Here is a 25143-nt window from a genome sequence, read left to right on the forward strand (position 1 = left end):
TGGCTGCCTACATGGAGGCGCGAGACTTTTTCCGCGGGACACAATTTCAAAGTCCAAGGGGTACTGGAGTGTATTGGAATCTATATGCTCACACACGTGTTATGGTTAGTAGAGCTTCGCTCTACGCGGCCTTCGGCCGCGCAGAGAGCTGCGCTCTTACTATATTCACCCTGTAAATGTCCAACTCTTTCTAAATGAATATTTATACGGATAACGTGATAACGACCGGACGATGCCCCTGACGAAGTTAGATAAATTACAGTAAAACCATATCCATAAAAATACTAGTTGTCATTTGTTAGCAGAATTCATCGGTAGTGTCTAGATATACTCACAGTTTCTTCAAATCGTGAATTTCTGAGAAAGCGCCATCTTCTAGAACTGTCAGGTACGGGTTGTCGCTGATTTGTCTGTGGGCAGAGAACGCTAGTAAATTAAGTGTAGAAACATAGCTTTTATTTCAACATTTATCAATAGAGACGTAGCGACTCTCGGCAGGTATTTCGTATTGCTGATATTTCAACATTTCACGTTCAAATTGGAGCATTCTTTCAGATAATGTGGTATGCAACGAAAACTAAGCAACAACTGTCTTAAAATTGTTTGAAAGTGTTGTACTCACAGGTTGACAATCTGAGCCTCGTAAAATGCACTTTTCTCAATCTTTCCAATTCTGTTATTATCCAGTTTACTGTATAAAAGAGAGAATAAAAAACCTAAACGCTGCAGTATGTTATCAATTTCCTTATCAACGATTTCCCGATAATGTCTCTGTGTCACATTTTGATGCATACATGACATTCGGTCTTCAGGAACAACTTCAGACAGACTACAGAGATTATTAAACCATCAACAATCTAGAAAGAGAATACTTGATTTTATATGAAACATGTATTAGGGATATTGACAAGCTTTCATTCCCCTTATGTATGCATGCATTTAATGTAATTACACAATTATAGACTTTGATTATTGCATATTTTACGTAGAAATGATTATGACATATTTTATGTAGAGAAATATTACACTTACAGAAGATTGGTTTTGATGGACATGAATGCGTGTTCTTCGATCGACTCTATCTTGTTATTAGAAAAATCTCTGGAAAAAAACCCAGAAGTTTTAGTAGCATTACAGAATAATGAATACAAGACACAAAAATATTAAAAATAGAAAATTCCACGTGTAACACAAAACAGTTTCGGAATAAGAAGCGATACAAAGTAAGAAGCAATCATAAACCCGCACATCTCCTGCATGATCTCATTGGTGTCCCTGTTCCTGGTCCTGAAGTTCTCCATGCTCGGTATCCGGGTAAGTCCACTCCGGTACACCTGTCTGTAACAGAGGTTATATGTATATTGTTATGATCACAGTCAGTAGTGTAGAATTTTATTAATTATAACAGTTGTATAGCCTCGCCACCTAGCATGAAGCCTGTTTATATAAATAAACTTTTTGTTAGGGCGGTAAGCTTTAAAAAGTGGTTCTGATAACTATTATGAACTAGTGATGAGCGATGTATATACTAGAATTCTACAAAACATACATGGTATCGAGACGTTGGAATTCCCCGAACACACCCGGCCCGATGTGACGTAATCTCTCACAGCCAATGATTCCTCTGTAAGTAAGCAGAACGATATATATAGAACATTAGAACTGTCCAGGAGATTACTTTACACCCATTCTAATATAACTAGAAATAATAATAATCGATGACACTCACAGCGCAAAAATACTTCTGAAAACTTACACATTAAACAACAAATGGTTTTTGGTAAAATGTTTCAATTATCTACATAATCAGTGTTTAAAAGTTCTGATTTGCCCAAATAAACATATGTTTTCTAGCTTAAGTAGTTTAAAATTCGCTTACGGTTAAATTCACCACATTTTTCAATAACAGCAATCAGGGCTGCCATTAAAACTTTAGTATAAGAGCCATTTTAAATAGGCCTAGCTAAAGGTAACTTCAACAAGTGTTCACTCACATCACGCGGAGATTGTCTAGTCCACTAAAACTCCCTTCTTCCAGTGTGTCAAGGTAACACGGACGCTTCCTTAGATCTCTGAAAAATCTGTCAAAATAGACACAAAAGTTCACACAAATATATCAAACGAAAGACTCAGACAAAAGTCAAATAGAAACAAAAGATCGGACAAATATGTCAAATAGAGGCAAAAGTTCCAAACATCTTTTAAAATAGAAACAGAAGCCTGGGAAAATATATCTACATTCACAAGGCTGGTGAAACATTAGAATCTAAGTAAAAGTTGTTAAATGTATCGAATTAAAAAGGTTTAGAAAATGACTAATATATGACGAATGAAAATAACAAAGACAGAATAAATACTAATGAGTAGACACACTTTCTGACACGATCTTTTATTAGGTTTGATTTGCTCCATAGACAAAATAAATGTGCCTGGTATGGCTATAAATCCCACCTCCTGTACTGATGATCATATTGCGTCTCCACAAATTGACAGAAGAAAGGATATAATTGTTTCAGTCAAACTCCTCGGAATAATAACCATTAACACAATGGTGATAACCATAGAATAATGAATAAAGGTTATATAACGTACAGTCGTTGTATACTATGTTGTGCATTCTTAGTTTTCTTCTTCTTCTCCTTTTTTTAATCACAGAAAAGTTTTGCTGATGATGATAATTTGTAACTTTTGAAAAATATTGTGTATACTCGTTATGAGCAATATATGATTTTAATAGACATTATTGTAACATAAAATAAAACATATTACTTACAACTGTGTCAGGTTAGGGTACATACTAAAAGCTCCCGTATGTACTGTGGAAATGGCGGTCCCACTCAGGTACCTGAGGATGGAGATATTAAACATAACTTTGATGAAACAATGATATAGTCGTAATAAATCAGCATTAAAATGGTTTTGAAATAAAACATTACAGTAAATAATGATACGGTCTCTGAGTTGACTTACTATAAACTGTGAAAAAATATTGTCAATGTTAAATTGATAATAAATAAGTCAATGCTTCATTCCAAAGCATGGACACACATTTAGTAAGACATTTCTTAGATGCAGTTTGAAAATAATATTTCCCTAAAGGTGTTTGTCAATTATTATGGCGATAAATGAAAATGAGATAAATTGATAAATAAACGGGGGAATAAAGGGGAAAACATTCATGACATAATAACATCCCCAACAATGAAAATACACTACAATAAATGAATGATCGTAGGTTAAGAGGACATGTGATTTTACTTTAATGATTTAGTATGTCTGTGTTTTGTCAGTGCTCTGAGCTAGAGAAAAATTATTTATAACAAGTAAAAGAGCAGTAGGACGAGACAAAAGACTCGATAAAAGCCCCGGGAAAATATCTTTATTTTGTGTCGTATGTGACGTTGTTTCTGCGTTTAGCTCTGTTAGGACAAACAACAGAAAAATGAGTGATCATAATTTACAAAATTCGTCATACTACATGATCATACCTCGTGAAATGCATCAAATACCAAATTTATTAATGAAGCGTAAAATGTGATTTATATAATGTTCTTGTTGTAAATTAATGTTGGATTTCCTGTACCGACTAAATGTCTGTAAAATAATGTCATCTTGGCATTCTCCACGAGCGCTGAGATCAGGGTCAACATATGAGATTTTTATTACTTAACTCTGTATAAATCAATCCTTCTTTCAGAAATGACGTTCAGACCAGAATTCTGTTGACATTGAGGACCGAGACCTCCAGCATTGTGGTCCTATGGGGATGTGGATGGCACTGATTTGCACAAGGATAAGTATTTCACCATTAGATATAACTCCCTAGGGGGTTGAGAGTTAGACAGCATGGTATACTTTGTGTCTTAACTTTGTCACTTGTCTGTAATAACGGCCGGATGAAAGTGAAATCCCTATATAAACCAAGGCTGTGATCGACACACAAGGGGCACCGATCATCAGCCATATTTCTTGAAGTACCTAGAAACAGTGATGCGTAAAATGATAACTTAAGATTTATCGCTGGCATATTGTTTTTGTTACAGTGATGTGTAAAATGATAACTTAAGATTTATCGCTGGCATATTGTTTTTGTTACAGTGATGTGTAAAATGATAACTGACGATTTATCGCTGGCACATTTTTTTCTTTACAGTGATGTGTAAAATGATAACTAATGATTAATCGCTGGCACATTCTTTTTGTAACAGTGATGCGTAAAATGATAACTTTCTATTGATTGCCGGGACCTTGTTTTTGTTACAGTGATACGTAAAATGATAACTGACGATTTATCGGGGGCTTATTGTTTTCGTTACCGTGATACGTAAAATGATAACTGACGATTTATCGCGGGCTTATTGTTTTCGTTACCGTGATGCGTAAAATGATAACTGACGATTTATCGCTGGGACATTGTTTTCGTAACAGTCATGCGTAAAATGATAACTGACGATATATCGCTGGCACATTTTTTTCGTTACAGTGATGTGTAAAATGATAACTAATGATTAATCGCTGGCACATTCTTTTTGTAACAGTGATGCGTAAAATGATAACTTTCTATTGATTGCCGGGACCTTGTTTTTGTTACAGTGATACGTAAAATGATAACTGACGATTTATCGCGGGCTTATTGTTTTCGTTACCGTGATACGTAAAATGACAACTGACGATTTATCGCGGGCTTATTGTTTTCGTTACCGTGATGCGTAAAATGATAACTGACGATTTATCGCTGGGACATTGTTTTCGTAACAGTCATGCGTAAAATGATAACTGACGATATATCGCTGGCACATTTTTTTCGTTACGGTGATGTGTAAAATGATAACTAATGATTAATCGCTGGCACATTCTTTTTGTAACAGTGATGCGTAAAATGATAACTTTCTATTGATTGCCGGGACCTTGTTTTTGTTACAGTGATACGTAAAATGATAACTGACGATTTATCGCGGGCTTATTGTTTTCGTTACCGTGATACGTAAAATGATAACTGACGATTTATCGCGGGCTTATTGTTTTCGTTACCGTGATGCGTAAAATGATAACTGACGATTTATCGCTGAGACATTGTTTTCGTAACAGTCATGCGTAAAATGATAACTGACGATATATCGCTGGCACATTTTTTTCGTTACAATGATGTGTAAAATGATAACTAATGATTAATCGCTGGCACATTGTTTTTGTTACTGTGATGCGTAAAATGATAACTAATGATTAATCGCTGGCACATGGTTTTTGTTACAGTGATGCGTAAAATGATAACTAATGATTAATCGCTGGCACATGGTTTTTGTTACAGTGATGCGTAAAATGATAACTTACTATTGATTGCCGGGACCTTGTTTTTGTTACAGTGATGCGTAAAATGATAACTGACGATTTATCGCGGGCTTATTGTTTTCGTTACCGTGATGCGTAAAATGATAACTGACGATTTATCGCTGGCACATTATTTTCGTAACAGTCATGCGTAAAATGATAACTGACGATATATCGCTGGCACATTTTTTCGTTACAGTGATGTGTAAAATGATAACTAATGATTAATCGCTGGCGCATTGTTTTTGTTACAGTGATGCGTAAAATGATAACTGACGATTTATCGCGGGCTTATTGTTTTCGTTAGTGATGCGTAAAATGATAACTGACGATTTATCGCTGGCACATTGTTTTCGTAACAGTGATACGTAAAATGATAACTTACTATTGATCGCCGGGACCTTGTTTTTGTTACAGTGATGCGTAAAATGATAACTAATGATTAATCGCTGGCACAATTGTTTTTGTTACCGTGATGCGTAAAATGATAACTTACGATTTATCGCTGGTACATTGTTTTCGTAAGAGTGATGCGTAATATGATAACTGACGATTGATCGCTGGGACCTTGTTTTTGTTACAGTGATGCGTAAAATGATAACTTACGATTGATCGCTGGGACCTTGTTTTCGTTACAGTGATGCGTAAAATGATAACTTACAATTGATCGCTTGGACCTTGTTTTTGTTACAGTGATGCGTAAAATGATAACTAATGATTAATCGCTGGCACAATTGTTTTTGTTACAGTGATGCGTAAAATGATAACTAATGATTAATCGCTGGCACAATTGTTTTTGTTACCGTGATGCGTAAAATGATAACTTACGATTTATCGCTGGTACATTGTTTTCGTAAGAGTGATGCGTAATATGATAACTGACGATTGATCGCTGGGACCTTGTTTTTGTTACAGTGATGCGTAAAATGATAACTTACGATTGATCGCTGGGACCTTGTTTTCGTTACAGTGATGCGTAAAATGATAACTTACAATTGATCGCTTGGACCTTGTTTTTGTTACAGTGATGCGTAAAATGATAACTAATGATTAATCGCTGGCACAATTGTTTTTGTTACAGTGATGCGTAAAATGATAACTGACGATTTATCGCTGGTACATTGTTTTCGTAACAGTGATGCGTAATATGATAACTGACGATTGATCGCTGGGACCTTGTTTTTGTTACAGTGATGCGTAAAATGATAACTTACGATTGATCGCTGGGACCTTGTTTTCGTTACAGTGATGCGTAAAATGATAACTTACAATTGATCGCTTGGACCTTGTTTTTGTTACAGTGATGCGTAAAATGATAACTTGCGATTTATTTAAGACGACATTTATATTGACTATTTACGTGATTCGATTCTGGAGTAATGATCTTTCTTATGGGAGTTTGATACTTAACGAGACTTGTGAAGTCGCCACCATAAACTCTATGTCCAGGGATACAGGCATGTTACAGCATTGATAAGAGTCGATTACCATTGAGTAAATTTATCATGGGAAAAGCACCACAACAAATTAAAGTTAAAGACACAGAAAAAGCAATCGATTACAAACGAACACAACATGGGATAAACGAGTAACTTTATTACAGGACTGAACATAAGATAGAAGAGCGTTCCTTTATTGGTGAACACTGTTTCTTTTAAAACATTATTTGTATACTTTGAAATTGTGTTTAAATTTTACACCTATATTTTAATCCTTGTTATTTCGCTTATCGCTATGCCTCTCGTGAAAGTTCTCACGTTCCCAGCTTGTTACGTACATTATGTACTTTGAAATTGTGTTTAAATTTTACACCTATATTTTAATCCTTGTTATTTCGCTTATCGCTATGCCTCTCGTGAAAGTTCTCATGTTCCTAGCTTGTTACGTACATTATGTACTTTGAAATTGTGTTTAAATTTTACACCTATATTTTAATCCTTGTTATTTCGCTTATCGCTATGCCTCTCGTGAACGTTCTCGCGTTCCCAGCTTGTTACGTACATTATGTACTTTGAAATTGTGTTTAAATTTTACACCTATATTTTAATCCTTGTTATTTCGCTTATCGCTATGCCTCTCGTGAACGTTCTCACGTTCCCAGCTTGTTACGTACATTATGTACTTTGAAATTGTGTTTAAATTTTACACCTATATTTTAATCGTTGTTATTTCGCTTATTGCAGTGACTCACGTTCCCAGCTTGTTACGTACATTATGCTCTAGATATAAACTAAAGTAAAATATTATTTACAAAGACTAGGCCACATATTCTGACATCATCCATTTCTCATCTCTCCAAGAACAATCATGCCGAGTACGGAATATACTGTAACGAAGTGAATTGTATATCATCATACTTGACGAAGTTTATTGTAATCTTGTTATTTGTTTACGTTCAATTTTATAGCTGTACTTTCAGTAAAGATCAGCTGATTGCTTTGAACATTCAAGCGTAAGTTTTAGTACTATAACGATGTGTTATAAGATTCACACTACATATCATGTATGCTTTTTATGTTATAAGTATAAGCGCAACAGTAATCGATGTACTTACAGTTTATTTCGATAGGTACGAAGCTTATTTCGTCCTAAGCTTAGTTGAATGTGTTGTCATCGTCAACTATGACGAGAGGTGAAGGTCGACCTGCGTTTGAGCCAAACTAGTTAATTTAGAGTCGTATCCGGCTCTTCTAGATTTTGTATGGTTTCCGGAACATTATTGACTAGGAAGTATGTTATAGTTATTGTATAAACTATCTAAGTTAATGATTTTAGTATTTCATTTAGAACTATATTAATAGTCGTAAGGATTGTTAGTGTCGTGGCGTAACTTGGTTACGATGACAGCTTCCGGTTGCCAGCGGCTGCTAAATGACAGCTTCAGGCTGTCAGTGGGTTGTCACTGACAGCCGCGTGGCTGTCACTGACAGCTTTGGGTATTTATTGTGAATTTATCTGTGGATGGATTGTGGCTCGTACTCTTGTATTAGTTGCAAGTAAAGTTGTTCTTTGAACTTCACTTATTCTAGTTGGAGATTTCATGAGGTTGCTATTCTATTGCATATTGCATATTGTAAGTTAACTCTGATGATTTCTTAATAATAACATTTATACTTAAAACTGGCCTTTGTTATTCATTGATATTACAATAATGACTACTACTCAGACTATAATCTAACTGAGAAACCCATCGTCCAGAAGACAGCTGTACTCCGGAGACGCCAGGATAAGATATTTGTATGTGACATTCCAGGTAGTCTGCGACTACCACATTCGTTAGACTGACGAAAGGACCCTACGAGAGGACCGAAGACGGAAATCGTTACAATACTCTTGCGGAGGGCATATCCATATCATATCAATAAGACCATCGTCTCTCCAATCACATCTTATTGATCTTCCTCTCATTACACTCATATATATAAATGGGGAACATTTCAATCAGCTCATTACCTCAAGTTGTTTTATCTATAAACAATAAATAATGATAATGGTTCTACTTAAATCGTGCTGATAAGATAGTATGGGTCTTGCCGAGTCAGGTGTCAAAAGCATTTCAAATGTTACTGACGATAACGTTTTACAATCTAAGTTGGTCTTTTCGATTATCAACAGATATAGATACAGTATATGATTAGGTTTATACCTGTATGTATCTATAAGAACATTTGTCCCTTTCTAAATCTCATTTACCAGTATTGACCTTAATACCACAAAACTGTTCAGCAGCAACATAGAGAATGGGAAGCACCAAACGGATAATAATCATAACAGATTTTTTGATAATATGATTGCTAAAAGTATTCACTTCATGTTGTGGAATTTCCAAGATAGAGTCTCTATTTTTGTTTCATGCAGCATGTATCTTTCTATCCCGACAAACATTAAATATTGGTTTCTTATTCCTAATATTCTGTGAAGTTTTAATAAATCCAAACATTATGTTGTATAAGGAAGCCCGCAAATGATGGAATGGACATGTGAGTAAAGACAATGGACTGGTGCGTTAAATATTGGTTTCTTATTCTTAATATTATGTGCAGTTTTAATAAATCCAAACATTATGTTGTATAAGGAAGTCCGCAAATGATGGAATGGACATGTGAGTAAAGACAATGGACTGGTGGATACATTGTGTGGGCTGTTGCGGTAGTAGATATCAGGTATTATATATCATGGCCAAATACTGATGTGTAAACCTACCTGCTCTCTAGATCTTGTTACATATACTAACTATTATAAATAGAGCTGACCAGTGATATACAGGGAGACAGCTAGACAGGGCTAGAGAGAGAGGGAGCTATCCTGGAGCACACACCTTGTGTGTGGTCCCATTTTGGGCTACATATCAACCATGACTCTGTAACATATGAAGTACTAAAGAATAAAATGTCCACAAAAACATCAGAGTCAATCATTCTTTCAACGACGATTCTCTATGCACAAAAGGTTATACGGACCGAACAAACGAAGACTACATATACCTGATGGCCAACTATACAACAACTTAAATAAACAACAACTTCATAAAACAGCCTCAAAATCATTTTACTATATACAATGCAAATAAAACCTGAGATAATGTTTCGAAATGCTTCCGATACTGCTTCCGGTTTAGTAACTCTAAAAGACATTCGATTTCCGGTTTACGACTTGGCCTTTCTACTCTATCACGTGTAAGTGTAACATATTATGTAGTCGACAAAGTTTGACGTCATACAGAAATATTGATCTCAAAACCAAAAACGTTTAGGCGATGGTTCTGAGTTAGGCATAGACGAACTGTTGTGGAGGTACTAAATAACTCTAAAATGACAGATTGCAGTCGTGATAATGAAAATGGGTAAATTCAACATATAATATGAAACATAATATAATTGTTTTTAAGTCTTATTTACGTGTACCCAAAAGAGAAGAAAAATCTCAAAAACAAATAACAAAATGACAAAATGGATGGCTACGTCTCAGTGCTATCTAAAAACCATTCCGACCGTTTCTAACTAATTCTCTTGCCTAAACTGACCCTTTTACAATGTCTTTTAAAATACATCTAAATGACTTTGGGTTTCAAGATCCAATGTTTTTTCGTAGCAAAACAAAATTATTCATTGAACTTTGACAGAATAAAACCTGATCTAAAGGCTATTTGACACTTCCACACCCTCCCTGAATACATCTGTATTTTTCGATTACTTTACGAACGTATATATACATACGCCGGAGCCGGCGGAATAAGGAATGCTACGAATTTGATTTTCTATCAGGAAAGTAAGGCGACATCAGCGGAAATAGTGTGATTTCTGCAAGTTGTTTATGTATTCCGGCCTGGAGTGCTGTTTAGTGAGTTGCTTTAATTAACCCTCGATTTCCGCAGCGACTTGAGTTTTAGTGGCAAGCTCTCCAGGTCTATCATCGGTCTTATTGTTCTCGGCGGATCAGACAATGATATTCATGGAAAATGTGCACTCTGTCGTCCGTTCTATCATTGCTTGTCCCACGTGACCTCGGTGGAGGAATAGGGAAGAGGGTTGGAATAGGTCTTAAACCTAAGACAGAATAATAGTCAATCTAAGCTCATCGTCAAACACATTGACACCGACAGTAGCCTAGGGATAAAGATACTACATGAAGATGTAGCAGCTGCTTTTCATGTCGCATCCTATCCTTGGTGGAACTATCATTGCATGGAAAACAACTAACGTTCGATATCGACTTCGTTACGTCTTATTGTCTATTTTATACAGTCTGAATGACCGTAACGTAATATTAGTGTACGTCTACATGCGTCTGTCATATAGTTGTCTATGGTCCATACCAGAAGTCATACAGTTTCTATGGTCCATACCAGAGGTCATACAGTTGTTTATGGTCCATACCAGAAGTCATACAGTTGTCTATGGTCCATACCAGAAGTCATACAGTTGTCTATGGTCCATACCAGAAGTCATACAGTTGTCCATGGTCCATACCAGAAGTCATTCAGTTGTCCATGGTCCATACAAAAAGTCATACAGTTGTCTATGGTCCATACCAGAAGTCATACAGCTGTCTATGGTCCATACCAAAAGTCATTCAGTTGTCCATGGTCCATACCAAAAGTCATACAGTTGTCTATGGTCAATACCAGAAGTCATACAGTTGTCTATTGTCATGGTCAATACCAGAAGTCATACAGTTGTCTATGGTCCATACCAGAAGTCATACAGTTGCCTATGGTCCATACCAAAAGTCATTCAGTTTTCCATGGTCCATACCAGAAGTCATACATTTGTATATATACCATACCAGAAGTCATACAGCTGTTTATGGTCCATACCAGAAGTCATACAGTTGTCTATGGTCCATACCAAAGGTCATTCAGTTGTCCATGGTCCATACCAGAAGTCATACATTTGTATATATACCATACCAGAAGTCATACAGTTGTCTATGGTCCATACCAAAGGTCATTCAGTTGTCCATGGTCCATACCAGAATTCATACATTTGTATATATACCATACCAGAAGTCATACAGTTGCCTATGGTCCATACCAGAAGTCATACAGTTGTCTATGGTCCATACCAAAAGTCATTCAATTGTCCATGGTCCATACCAGAAATCATACAGTTGTATATATACCATACCAGAAGTCATACAGCTGTTTATGGTCCATACCAGAAGTCATACAGTTGTCTATGGTCCATACCAATGGTCATTCAGTTGTCCATGGTCCATACCAGAAGTCATACATTTGTATATATACCATACCAGAAGTCATACAGTTGTCTATGGTCCATACCAGAAATCATACAGTTGTCTATGGTCCATACCAGAAGTCATACAGTTGTCTATGGTCCATACCAGAAGTCATAGTGTTGCCTATGGTCCATACCAAAAGTCATACAGTTGTCTATGGTCATGGTCAATACCAGAAGTCATACAGTTGTCTATGGTCCATACCAGAAGTCATACAGTTGTCTATGGTCCATACCAGAAGTCATACAGTTGTCCATGGTCCATACCAGAAGTCATTCAGTTGTCCATGGTCCATACAAAAAGTCATTCAGTTGTCTATGGTCCATACCAGAAGTCATACAGCTGTCTATGGTCCATACCAAAAGTAATTCAGTTGTCCATGGTCCATACCAAAAGTCATTCAGTTGTCCATGGTCCATACCAGAAGTCATACATTTGTATATATACCATACCAGAAGTCATACAATTGTCTATGGTCCATACCAGAAGTCATACAGTTGTCTATGGTCCATACCAGAAGTCATACAGTTGTCTATGGTCATGGTCAATACCAGAAGTCATACAGTTGTCTATGGTCCATACCAGAAGTCATACAGTTGCCTATGGTCCATACCAAAAGTCATTCAGTTTTCCATGGTCCATACCAGAAGTCATACATTTGTATATATACCATACCAGAAGTCATACAGCTGTCTATGGTCCATACCAGAAGTCATACAGTTGTCTATGGTCCATACCAAAGGTCATTCAGTTGTCCATGGTCCATACCAGAAGTCATACATTTGTATATATACCATACCAGAAGTCATACAGTTGTCTATGGTACATACCAGAAGTCATGCAGTTGCCTATGGTCCATACCAGAAGTCATACATTTGTCTATGGTCCATACCAAAAGTCATTCAGTTGTCCATGGTCCATACCAGAAGTCATACATTTGTATATATACCATACCAGAAGTCATACAGTTGTCTATGGTCCATACTAGAAGTCATACAGTTGTCTATGGTCCATACCAGAAGTCATAGTGTTGCCTATGGTCCATACCAGAAGTCATACAGTTGTCTATGGTCCATACCAGAAGTCATACAGTTGTCTATGGTCCATACCAGAAGTCATACCGTTGTCTATGGTCCATGCCAAAAGTCATTCAGTTGTCCATGGTCCATACCAGAAGTCATACATTTGTATATATACCATACCAGAAGTCATACAGTTGTCTATGGTCCATACCAGAAGTCATGCAGTTGCCTATGGTCCATACCAGAAGTCATACAGTTGTCTATGGTCCATACCAAAAGTCATTCAGTTGTCCATGGTCCATACCAGAAGTCATACATTTGTATATATACCATACCAGAAGTCATACAGTTGTCTATGGTCCATTACAGAATTCATACAGTTGTCTTTGGTCCATACCAGAAGTTATAGTATTGCCTATGGTCCATACCAGAAGTCATACAGTTGTCTATGGTCCATACCAGAAGTCATACAGTTGTCTATGGTCATGGTCCATACCAGAAGTCCTACAGTTGTCTATGGTCCATACCAGAAGTCATACAGTTGCCTATGGTCCATACCAAAAGTCATTCAGTTGTCCATGGTCCATACTAGAAGTCATACATTTGTATATATACCATACCAGAAGTCATACAGTTGTCTACGGTCCATACCAGAAGTCATACAGTAGTGTATTGTCAATACCAGAAGTCATACAGTTGTCTATGGTCCATACCAGAAGTCATACAGTTGCCCATGGTCCATACCAGAAGTCATACATTTGTATATATACCATACCAGAAGTCATACAGTTGTCTATGGTCCATACCAGAAGTCATACAGTTGTCTATGGTCCATACCAGAAGTCATACCGTTGTCTATGGTCCATAACAGAATTTAAGTCATGCAGTTGTCTATGGTCCATACCAGAATTTAAGTCATACAGTTGTCTGTGGTCCATACCAGAATTTAAGTCATACAGTTGTCTGTGGTCCATACCAGAATTTAAGTCATACAGTTGTCTGTGGTCCATACCAGAAGTCATACAGTTGTCTATGGTCCATACCAGAAGTCATACAGTTGTCTATGGTCCATACCAGAAGTCATACAGTTGTCTATGGTCCATACCAGAAGTCATACCGTTGTCTGTGGTCCATACCAGAAGTAAAACAGTTAACAAATACATGTGACGAGTACATACATACGTTTCTATAGCTTCACGGAAATCTCAAATGACTCCTTTAATTGTTTTAATGGCATGCGCTGATCATGATAGAGATTTAAGAATTGCTTTAGTAATGCCATCAGAATCGCTACAAATAAGATCCGTGATCAGATAGACACGCAAGGTTGTAGACCGTTTAGTTTGTCTTTATTTCGAAACAATTACCTTAATTATGTCTACAAAGTATTGTTGTTGATACCTAAAAAACTTACACTTCCAACGTTAAGTTCTGTATTCAATGTCAATTGAATAGCCTTAAGTTAAGATGTACAATCATTTTATAGTACCTAAATGTTATATTGTTATTCGATAAATATTTCTTAATATATCGTAAGATAATTTTCTTTGTAAATAAACGACCTTGATTTTATAGAGATGATGTAGAAATGCGGGTATAATAATAAAAACAAGTTTATTAAAGTGTACCGTGCTTCTGATCCATACATATGTCACTACATATGGCGCTGCATTTTGTTTCAGCGAGCACTACACACACCTCTCAATCTGTACGAACACGAAACATCAAGGAAATTAATTGCAAGCAAATCAAGATAGACTTACGATGTCAGCGGTCAAGTTTTAAAGAAAACGACCACAGAAAGACATCTTATTGTAGTTTTGTTATATCCTGTATATAGTTACGGCTTATTTTTTTACTGCAAAGGCTTCGCCACTCTATCGTATGTCCTGTTTACACCACAGGGTATTGGAAGTAGCCAATCATTATCCTGCTTATATCACAGGGTATTGGAAATAGCGAATCTTTATCCTGTTTAAATCACAGGGTACTAGAAGTAGCTAATCATTTTCCTGCTTGTATCACAGGGTATTGGAGGTAGCCAAACATTATCCTGCTTATATCACAGGGTGTTAGAAGTAGCCAATCATTATTCTGATTATATCACAGGGTACTGGAGGTAGCCAAACATTATCCTGCTTATATCACAGGGTGTTAGAAGTAGCCAATCATTATTCTGATTATATCACAGGGTACTGGAGATAGCCAATCATTATACTGCTTATATCATAGGGTGTTAGAAGTATCCAATCATTATCCTGCTTATATTATTGGGTAGTGAAAGTAGCCAACCCTCATTACTATAAAAAGATTTTTTTTTTATTTTTTTTTTTATTTTTTTTTTATTTTATTTTTTTTGCAAAACTTTGCTCAACGAAACACATACGCGTTGCCAGTCGGGTTTCCTTGAAGTTAAATGCATGTTATCCGCTGACATTTGAGAACATTTATAAACGTCACTATGACGTCATAGCTTACGTAACACGTGTCAGATAAGCAGCCTTTGTTCCGATGTAAACAGGCTATATACTGATAAGTTTTACGTTTTACAGATGTCAGTCATTAATCGAGTCTGTGTAAATACGCAGATTCTTTAATTAAAGTACGGTGTAATTGGAATTCTACTTTAAACACTAATGAAAAAGATAAATATCAAAGCTACCAAATGGTATAACTTTCATTTTATCAGAACAAAAAGACAATAAATCTAAATTTGTTGTTAGTTAATCATGCTACTCTATGGTGCATAAATCAATGTCAATTACAACAAGAAAAAAGAAGCAAATACAACGTATTGATAATGTGTGTGTAATAACAGAAGGCGGTATATGGGACCATTGGAACAATATTTATGTTGAATATACCCTTAAATAGTCATTTCTTGGTTTTAAACGATATAGGGACAACGTATTTTATCGAATAAGAAAATCTTTACTTAAAAACTTCATTGGTACACTCTGGTAAACCTAAAATCATCAACCGACAATATTTCCATCCTTTCTTGAACCTATCTTTTATCATCAACTTTCTTGCATATTTTGTGTTTCTAATGAATATACATTTTGAAGTGATGTTAATGTGCTGCAAATATAATCTTATCGAAATCAGAATATTGTATTCCTTGTGCCAGACCTCTTTGTCATTTTTGGTGATACGTAATATCAGTATTATATCGTTGGTCTTCTGGTGCTGTTGTCATGTGTAAACCGACTTACCCTACACTCCAAGAGCAATCACTCGTGCCCTAACTAATGTTTAGTACCGATTACACAAGGACATTATGATTACCATTGGGAATTACCATAGTGACGTAGGGATTTCTGTGTAACACGCAATACACATTACACTAAAGACAACACAGTTATGTAGAGTATGCCTTAACCAATTTGTCTGTGTTGATTATTGGGAGGTAGTTAATGACCAAAAGCAGACATCGATGAACTTACAGTGCATTCTTATAAACGCACACACGAATGTTACCATGTGTTCCTTTATATTTATCTGTTGTCCCGAAGGACATTTCTAATTTGACGTTTTCGTCTTATTTTCTGACAGTTCTTTCTCATTGATTTGATTCTCTATTCCGCCATCTCATTCAGAGAGACCTATTGATTTCCATGACGCACTGCAGGCTTTAGTTGTGTATTTCAGTGGGATCGCACTGTAACAGACAACTGTCGACAAAACCATACAGGAAACACCAGAAACATACCCAAACACGTATGCACTACCACCCAGTACAGTTAATGTAAAACGGTTTAATATAGTTGACATACACTCCAGAAGGTGGTTACACAAATAGTGTAAGCTAATCATAACCAACAGTGATAGCTTTAATTAATAGATCAAAAATAATATCATGATCAACTGTAGTAAGATCATTACCAAGCAACTATCTATGAACATGGTTGACTATACATGGATTGAAATAGGTCATCGAATAGGTGTATCATATTCAGTAGTGTTTGTCATTTCACAAATTAACACAGTAAGAATTTTGTTATTTTATATGACCAATCTGTCATCAAACCAATGTAGCGATGACTCAGAGGGGATTACTCAGACATGATCATGCTGATTGTAACCATATCTGATGGTCCAGTTGTATAATGTTACAACATTTAGTCATTATTATCCCTAAATCCTAAAGGTCATAAGACTGCGATGTCAAAAGGTAATAGCAAAAACCATTCCCCACAACGTTTCTTAGATATAAATAGTTCTGATTAATTTATTTGAGTTTTTTTTTTACAATTAGTTCCTAGATAGTTTGATCAATGAAATGGCAATGATTCCTGCCACCGATAACTAATTGTTTAGCTTCCTATGTCAATTCTCAACCTTTATCTCACAGCCAATTTCTATTCATTTGTATTTAAAGGTTGGTCTTTTAGAGTTTTATTTCAGTGGAAATGTGTTTCCTAGTATGATATCCATTCAAAACATTCATAACTGTCAGCATTACTGAAATAATTGAAATCATTGTTTCCTTAGTGTAGATTGTTCCTCAATTTTAACTTACAATACTAGTGTTATGCTGCTTTGTAAACAAATGTGTGGTGGGCAAACTTATAAAATCTACTAATGCAAGCATTCTATCAATTTGTTTCAATTTGATCATATTTTATTTTATTCTCAAATCATTAAGAATTCGCTTAATTATAGCTGAATTTAACTAATTATATAATGTCCACTGCCTATTTTCATTAACAATTTGATAAAACTCGATAAAAAGGAAAAACAACGTAAGAGTTCTGGCCAATACACTAATACTAATAATACTAATGTTGAGCGAATGAACAATTAATATAACAAAAGAAACGTAAGTTGGCTTCGCGCGTTCGGGAAGCCTCTGAGACGATAAGATTATTCTGAGCTTCCTATTCGGAAGTTGTAAGGTTACAAACCACGACTTGGAGCCGCCGAGTTCATATGTGTATATCTATAGCCGACTACAAATCTTATATGTTTAGCTATTGGATGCTATTTGCTATACTTTAAGTATTGATATTTCATCCTTTTCAGTAATACGTTGCTGGAAACCTTCTTTCAGAATGAAATTTCCGGGTGTTAGTCAGTACTTGAAACCACAAACAAGATTATAACATCTCAAATGAAAAGACTGTTCTATTATTTTCGTATTCCAGAGAGTTTGCCGTGATAAACGCAACCTTCATCGCGGAATAGCTTAACGACTATCAGACTTCATACAAATCAACGTTAACCGTATTTGATTATATTGTGGTACTTCTGGTTCTTAAAAGTTGGTCGAGGCGTGGTTAAGAAAACACGTTATTTCTCTTTTTTTTTCTTTGTTTTTTTTTATCTCCCACCTTTTACCTCAAATGTTTTAATAGAAAAGAAGACAATTAAGTCTTTAAGGTGCTAACGGATACTTAAGAACAAATTTGACATATTGTACCATGGCTTTAATTAATCACGTAACATATACAACTGCACTGATAAGATAATTACAGAAAAAAAGAGAGAAAACATGAGAAAAAAATAAATATATATTTCATTTAAAATAACAAACAAATATTTTTTACAATGATAATAAACTACTCTACTAGCAATACAAGAAAATATAATATGGTAGTAAGTAATGGTGAGCCTACTAGAAATATCTAAAGCATTGGTTTATATATCACTTATCAACTGAGCGCAAAACTTTTGCTTGAACAGCTCCCAAAAACTTTATTACAAAACTGAAAGTGGTAATCCAAATTTTCCTTTTATAAGATTTAAAATTTGGAGTTAAAGTAAGATTCCATTAAACAAAATGTAATTAACATTTTTCCATATTGCGGATACGTCTTGAGTTTCAAATTAGATTACAAACATACAGTGTTTTGTTATGTTTAAATCCAATAGTGTTCCAATCAAGTGCAATCCCTCGTTTGTTAGCGCCAGAAAGAGTAATTGATTCTCAGAATAACGACGGCACGTGTGCGACACAATTACAAAACTATCTCGTTTCTAATTATCGTGCATCTTTTTGAGGTACTTGTACTTACTTAAAGATACCGTTAATAAGAGCTGTTGAGGGTCCACGTGAGAAAGCCGTTAAATGTTAAATGTTCGGCAGTAAATCAGTGACAATGTACATTAGCACGCTGTTATGTTTCATTTGCTGTCGTATCATTCCCAGAGGACACAGTGGTGATTTGTTTAACAATGTTATTGAATGTTTGTTTTACAGTGCATCACCAAGTCGCTCTGAAACTACACCTAGTTAATGCAATAGGTTCTTCTTACTGTTTACATACATTGCCAATAGTCGTAACCATGATTGTGTCGAGTTACTTGTTGATGTCGAGACAAATTGGGATGTAACAGGTTATTTTTACTGTTACCCTGACTGTGTCGAGTTACTTGTTGATATCTCGAGACACATAGGATGTAATAGGTTATTTTTACTGTTACACTGACTGTGTCAAGTTACTTGTTGATGTCAACACATTGGGATGTAACAGGTTCTTTTAACTGTTACCCTGACTGTGTCGAGTTACTTGTTGATGTCAACACATTGGGATGTAACAGGTTCTTTTAACTGTTACCCTGACTGTGTCGAGTTACTTGTTGATATCTCAAGACACATATGATTTAAAAGGTTATTTTAACTGTTACCCTGACTGTGTCAAATTACTTGTTGATGTCGAGACACATTGGGATGTAACAGGTTCTTTTAACTGTTACCCTGACTGTGTCGAGTTACTTGTTGATGTCCTTTTAACTGTTACCCTGACTGTGTCGAGTTACTTGTTGATGTCAACACATTGGGATGTAACAGGTTCTTTTAACTGTTACCCTGACTGTGTCAAATTACTTGTTGATGTCGAGACACATTGGGGTGTAACAGGTCCTTTTCACTGTTACCCTGACTGTGTCGAGTTATTTGTTGATGTCGAGACACATTGGATGTAACAGGTTCTTGTTTACTGTTACCCCGACTGTGTCGAGTTACTTGTTGATGTCGAGACACATTGGGATGTAACAGGTTCTTTTAACTGTTACCCTGACTGTGTCGAGTTACTTGTTGATGTCGAGACACATTGGGATGTAACAGGTTCTTTTAACTGTTACCCTGACTGTGTCGAGTTACTTGTTGATGTCGAGACACATTGGGATGTAACAGGCTCTTTTAACTGTTATCCTGACTGTGTCGAGTTACTTGTTGATGTCGAGCTACATTGGGATGTAACAGGTTCTTTTCACTGTTATCCTGACTGTGTCGAGTTACTTGTTGATGTCGAGACACATTGGGATGTAACTGGTTATTTTTATTGTTACCCTGAATGTGTCGAGTTATTTGTTGATGTTAAGACACATTGGGATGTAACAGGTTCTTTTTATTGTTACCCTGACTGTGTCGAGTTACTTGTTGATGTCGAGACACATTGGATGTGACAGGTTCTTTAAACTGTTACCCTGACTGTGTCGAGTTACTTGTTGATGTCGAGACACATTGGGATGTAACAGGTTCTTTTTATTGTTACCCTGACTGTGTCGAGTTACTTGTTGATGTCGAGACACATTGGATGTAACAGGTTCTTTAAACTGTTACCCTGACTGTGTCGAGTTACTTGTTGATGTCGAGACACATTGGATGTGACAGGTTCTTTAAACTGTTACCCTGACTGTGTCGAGTTACTTGTTGATGTCGAGATACATTGGGATGTAACAGGTTCTTTTCACTGTTACCCTGACTGTGTCGAGTTACTTGTTGATGTCGAGACACATTGGGATGTAACAGGTTCTTTTAACTGTTACCCTGACTGTGTCGAGTTACTTGTTGATGTCGAGACACATTGGGATGTAACTGGTTTTTTTTATGGTTACCCTGAATGTGTCGAGTTATTTGTTGATGTTAAGACACATTGGGATGTAACAGGTTCTTTTTATTGTTACCCTGACTGTGTCGAGTTACTTGTTGATGTCGAGACACATTGGTGTGACAGGTTCTTTAAACTGTTACCCTGACTGTGTCGAGTTACTTGTTGATGTCGAGACACATTGGATGTAACAGGTTCTTTTAACTGTTACCCTGACTGTGTCGAGTTACTTGTTGATGTCGAGACACATTGGATGTAACAGGTTCTTTTAACTGTTACCCTGACTGTGTCGAGTTACTTGTTGATGTCGAGACACATTGGGATGTAACAGGTTCTTTTAACTGTTACCCTGACTGTGTCGAGTTACTTGTCGATGTCGAGACACATTGGGATGTAACAGGTTCTTTTAACTGTTACCCTGACTGTGTCGAGTTACTTGTTGATGTCGAGACACATTGGGATGTAACAGGTTCTTTTAACTGTTACCCTGACTGTGTCGAGTTACTTGTTGATGTCGAGACACATTGGATGTAACAGGTTCTTTTTATGTTACCCTGACTGTGTCGAGTTACTTGTTGATGTCGAGACAATTGGATGTACAGGTTCTTTTAACTGTTACCCTGACTGTGTCGAGTTACTTGTTGATGTCGAGACACATTGGGATGTAACAGGTTCTTTTAACTGTTACCCTGACTGTGTCGAGTTACTTGTTGATGTCGAGACACATTGGGATTTAACAGGTTCTTTTAACTGTTACCCTGACTGTGTCGAGTTACTTGTTGATGTCGAGATACATTGGGATGTAACAGGTTCTTTTAACTGTTACCCTGACTGTGTCGAGTTACTTGTTGATGTCGAGACACATTGGGATGTAACAGGTTCTTTTAACTGTTACCCTGACTGTGTCGAGTTACTTGTTGATGTCGAGACACATTGGGATGTAACAGGTTCTTTTTATTGTTACCCTGATTGTGTCGAGTAACTTGTTGATGTCGAGACACATTGGATGTAACAGGTTCTTTTAACTGTTACCCTGACTGTGTCGAGTTACTTGTTGATGTCGAGACACATTGGGATGTAACAGGTTCTTTAACTGTTACCCTGACTGTGTCGAGTTACTTGTTGATGTCGAGACACATTGGGATGTAACAGGTTCTTTTAACTGTTACCCTGACTGTGTCGAGTTACTTGTTGATGTCGAGACACATTGGATGTAACAGGTTCTTTTAAACTGTTACCCTGACTGTGTCGAGTTACTTGTTGATGTCGAGACACATTGGGATGTAACAGGTTCTTTTAACTGTTACCCTGACTGTGTCGAGTTACTTGTTGATGTCGAGACACATTGGTATTTAACAGGTTCTTTTAACTGTTACCCTGACTGTGTCGAGTTACTTGTTGATGTCGAGACACATTGGGATGTAACAGGTTCTTTTAACTGTTACCCTGACTGTGTCGAGTTACTTGTTGATGTCGAGACACATTGGGATGTAACAGGTTCTTTTAACTGTTACCCTGACTGTGTCGAGTTATTTGTTGATGTCGAGACACATTGGATGTAACAGGTTCTTGTTTACTGTTACCCCGACTGTGTCGAGTTACTTGTTGATGTCGAGACACATTGGATGTAACAGGTTCTTTTAACTGTTACCCTGACTGTGTCGAGTTACTTGTTGATGTCGAGACACATTGGGATGTAACAGGTTCTTTTAACTGTTACCCTGACTGTGTCGAGTTACTTGTTGATGTCGAGACACATTGGATGTAACAGGTTCTTTTAACTGTTACCCTGACTGTGTCGAGTTACTTGTTGATGTCGAGACACATTGGATGTAACAGGTTCTTTTAACTGTTACCCTGACTGTGTCGAGTTACTTGTTGATGTCGAGACACATTGGATGTAACAGGTTCTTTTAACTGTTACCCTGACTGTGTCGAGTTACTTGTTGATGTCGAGATACATTGGGATGTAACAGGTTCTTTTAACTGTTACCCTGACTGTGTCGAGTTACTTGTTGATGTTGAGACACATTGGGATGTAACAGGTTCTTTTAACTGTTACCCTGACTGTGTCGAGTTACTTGTTGATGTCGAGACACATTGGGATGTAACAGGTTCTTTTAACTGTTACCCTGACTGTGTCGAGTTACTTGTGATGTCGAGACACATTGGGATGTAACAGGTTCTTTTAACTGTTACCCTGACTGTGTCGAGTTACTTGTTGATGTCGAGACACATTGGGATGTAACAGGTTCTTTTAACTGTTACCCTGACTGTGTCGAGTTACTTGTTGATGTCGAGACACATTGGGATGTAACAGGTTCTTTTTACTGTTACCCTGACTGTGTCGAGTTACTTGTTGATGTCGAGACACATTGGGATGTAACAGGTTCTTTTAACTGTTACCCTGACTGTGTCGAGTAACTTGTTGATGTCGAGACATATTGGATGTAACAGGTTCTTTTAACTGTTACCCTGACTGTGTCGAGTTACTTGTCGAAGTCGAGACACATTGGATGTAACAGGTTCTTTTAACTGTTACCCTGACTGTGTCGAGTTACTTGTTGATGTCGAGACACATTGGATGTAACAGGTTCTTTTAACTGTTACCCTGACTGTGTCGAGTTACTTGTCGATGTCGAGACACATTGGGATGTAACAGGTTCTTTTAACTGTTACCCTGACTGTGTCGAGTTACTTGTTGATGTCGAGACACATTGGGATGTAACAGGTTCTTTTAACTGTTACCCTGACTGTGTCGAGTTACTTGTTGATGTCGAGCTACATTGGGATGTAACAGGTTCTTTTCACTGTTATCCTGACTGTGTCGAGTTACTTGTTGATGTCGAGACACATTGGGATGTAACTGGTTATTTTTATTGTTACCCTGAATGTGTCGAGTTATTTGTTGATGTTAAGACACATTGGGATGTAACAGGTTCTTTTTATTGTTACCCTGACTGTGTCGAGTTACTTGTTGATGTCGAGACACATTGGATGTAACAGGTTCTTTTAACTGTTACCCTGACTGTGTCGAGTTACTTGTTGATGTCGAGACACATTGGATGTGACAGGTTCTTTAAACTGTTACCCTGACTGTGTCGAGTTACTTGTTGATGTCGAGATACATTGGGATGTAACAGGTTCTTTTCACTGTTACCCTGACTGTGTCGAGTTATTTGTTGATGTTGAGACACATTGGGATGTAACAGGTTCTTTTTATTGTTACCCTGATTGTGTCGAGTAACTTGTTGATGTCGAGACATATTGGATGTAACAGGTTCTTTTAACTGTTACCCTGACTGTGTCGAGTTACTTGTTGATGTCGAGACACATTGGATGTAACAGGTTCTTGTTTACTGTTACCCCGACTGTGTCGAGTTACTTGTTGATGTCGAGATACATTGGGATGTAACAGGTTCTTTTAACTGTTACCCTGACTGTGTCGAGTTACTTGTTGATGTCGAGACACATTGGGATGTAACAGGTTCTTTTAACTGTTACCCTGACTGTGTCGAGTTACTTGTTGATGTCGAGACACATTGGGATGTAACAGGTTCTTTTAACTGTTACCCTGACTGTGTCGAGTTACTTGTTGATGTCGAGACACATTGGGATGTAACAGGTTCTTTTAACTGTTATCCTGACTGTGTCGAGTTACTTGTTGATGTCGAGACACATTGGGATGTAACAGGTTCTTTTACTGTTACCCTGACTGTGTCGAGTTATTTGTTGATGTCGAGACACATTGGGATGTAACAGGTTATTTTTACTGTTACCCTGACTGTGTCGAGTTATTTGTTGATGTTGAGACACATTGGGATGTAACAGGTTCTTTTTATTGTTACCCTGACTGTGTCGAGTTACTTGTTGATGTCGAGACACATTGGATGTGACAGGTTCTTTAAACTGTTACCCTGACTGTGTCGAGTTACTTGTTGATGTCGAGACACATTGGATGTAACAGGTTCTTTAAACTGTTACCCTGACTGTGTCGAGTTACTTGTTGATGTCGAGACACATTGGATGTAACAGGTTCTTTTAACTGTTACCCTGACTGTGTCGAGTTACTTGTCGATGTCGAGACACATTGGGATGTAACAGGTTCTTTTAACTGTTACCCTGACTGTGTCGAGTTACTTGTTGATGTCGAGACACATTGGGATGTAACAGGTTCTTTTAACTGTTACCCTGACTGTGTCGAGTTACTTGTTGATGTC

At 36.9% G+C, this 25143-nt stretch overlaps 1 protein-coding gene across 1 annotated transcript in view; it reads right to left on the reverse strand.

Annotated features, from left to right (window-relative positions):
* The window catches only part of LOC138319159 (follicle-stimulating hormone receptor-like), a 75736-nt gene that overhangs the window by 3775 nt on the left and 46818 nt on the right, over window positions 1-25143 (reverse strand). The window contains exons 2-8 of the mRNA XM_069262102.1: window positions 2774-2845; window positions 1995-2081; window positions 1550-1624; window positions 1249-1338; window positions 1033-1101; window positions 623-691; window positions 336-410 (exon numbers count right to left, since the gene is read on the reverse strand). Of these exons, the coding sequence (XP_069118203.1) occupies window positions 336-410; window positions 623-691; window positions 1033-1101; window positions 1249-1338; window positions 1550-1624; window positions 1995-2081; window positions 2774-2845 (537 nt within the window). The remainder of the gene's footprint in view (window positions 1-335; window positions 411-622; window positions 692-1032; window positions 1102-1248; window positions 1339-1549; window positions 1625-1994; window positions 2082-2773; window positions 2846-25143) is intronic.

This window comes from Argopecten irradians, chromosome 3 (assembly GCF_041381155.1).
Source record: "Argopecten irradians isolate NY chromosome 3, Ai_NY, whole genome shotgun sequence".
Lineage (NCBI taxonomy): Eukaryota > Metazoa > Mollusca > Bivalvia > Pectinida > Pectinidae > Argopecten > Argopecten irradians.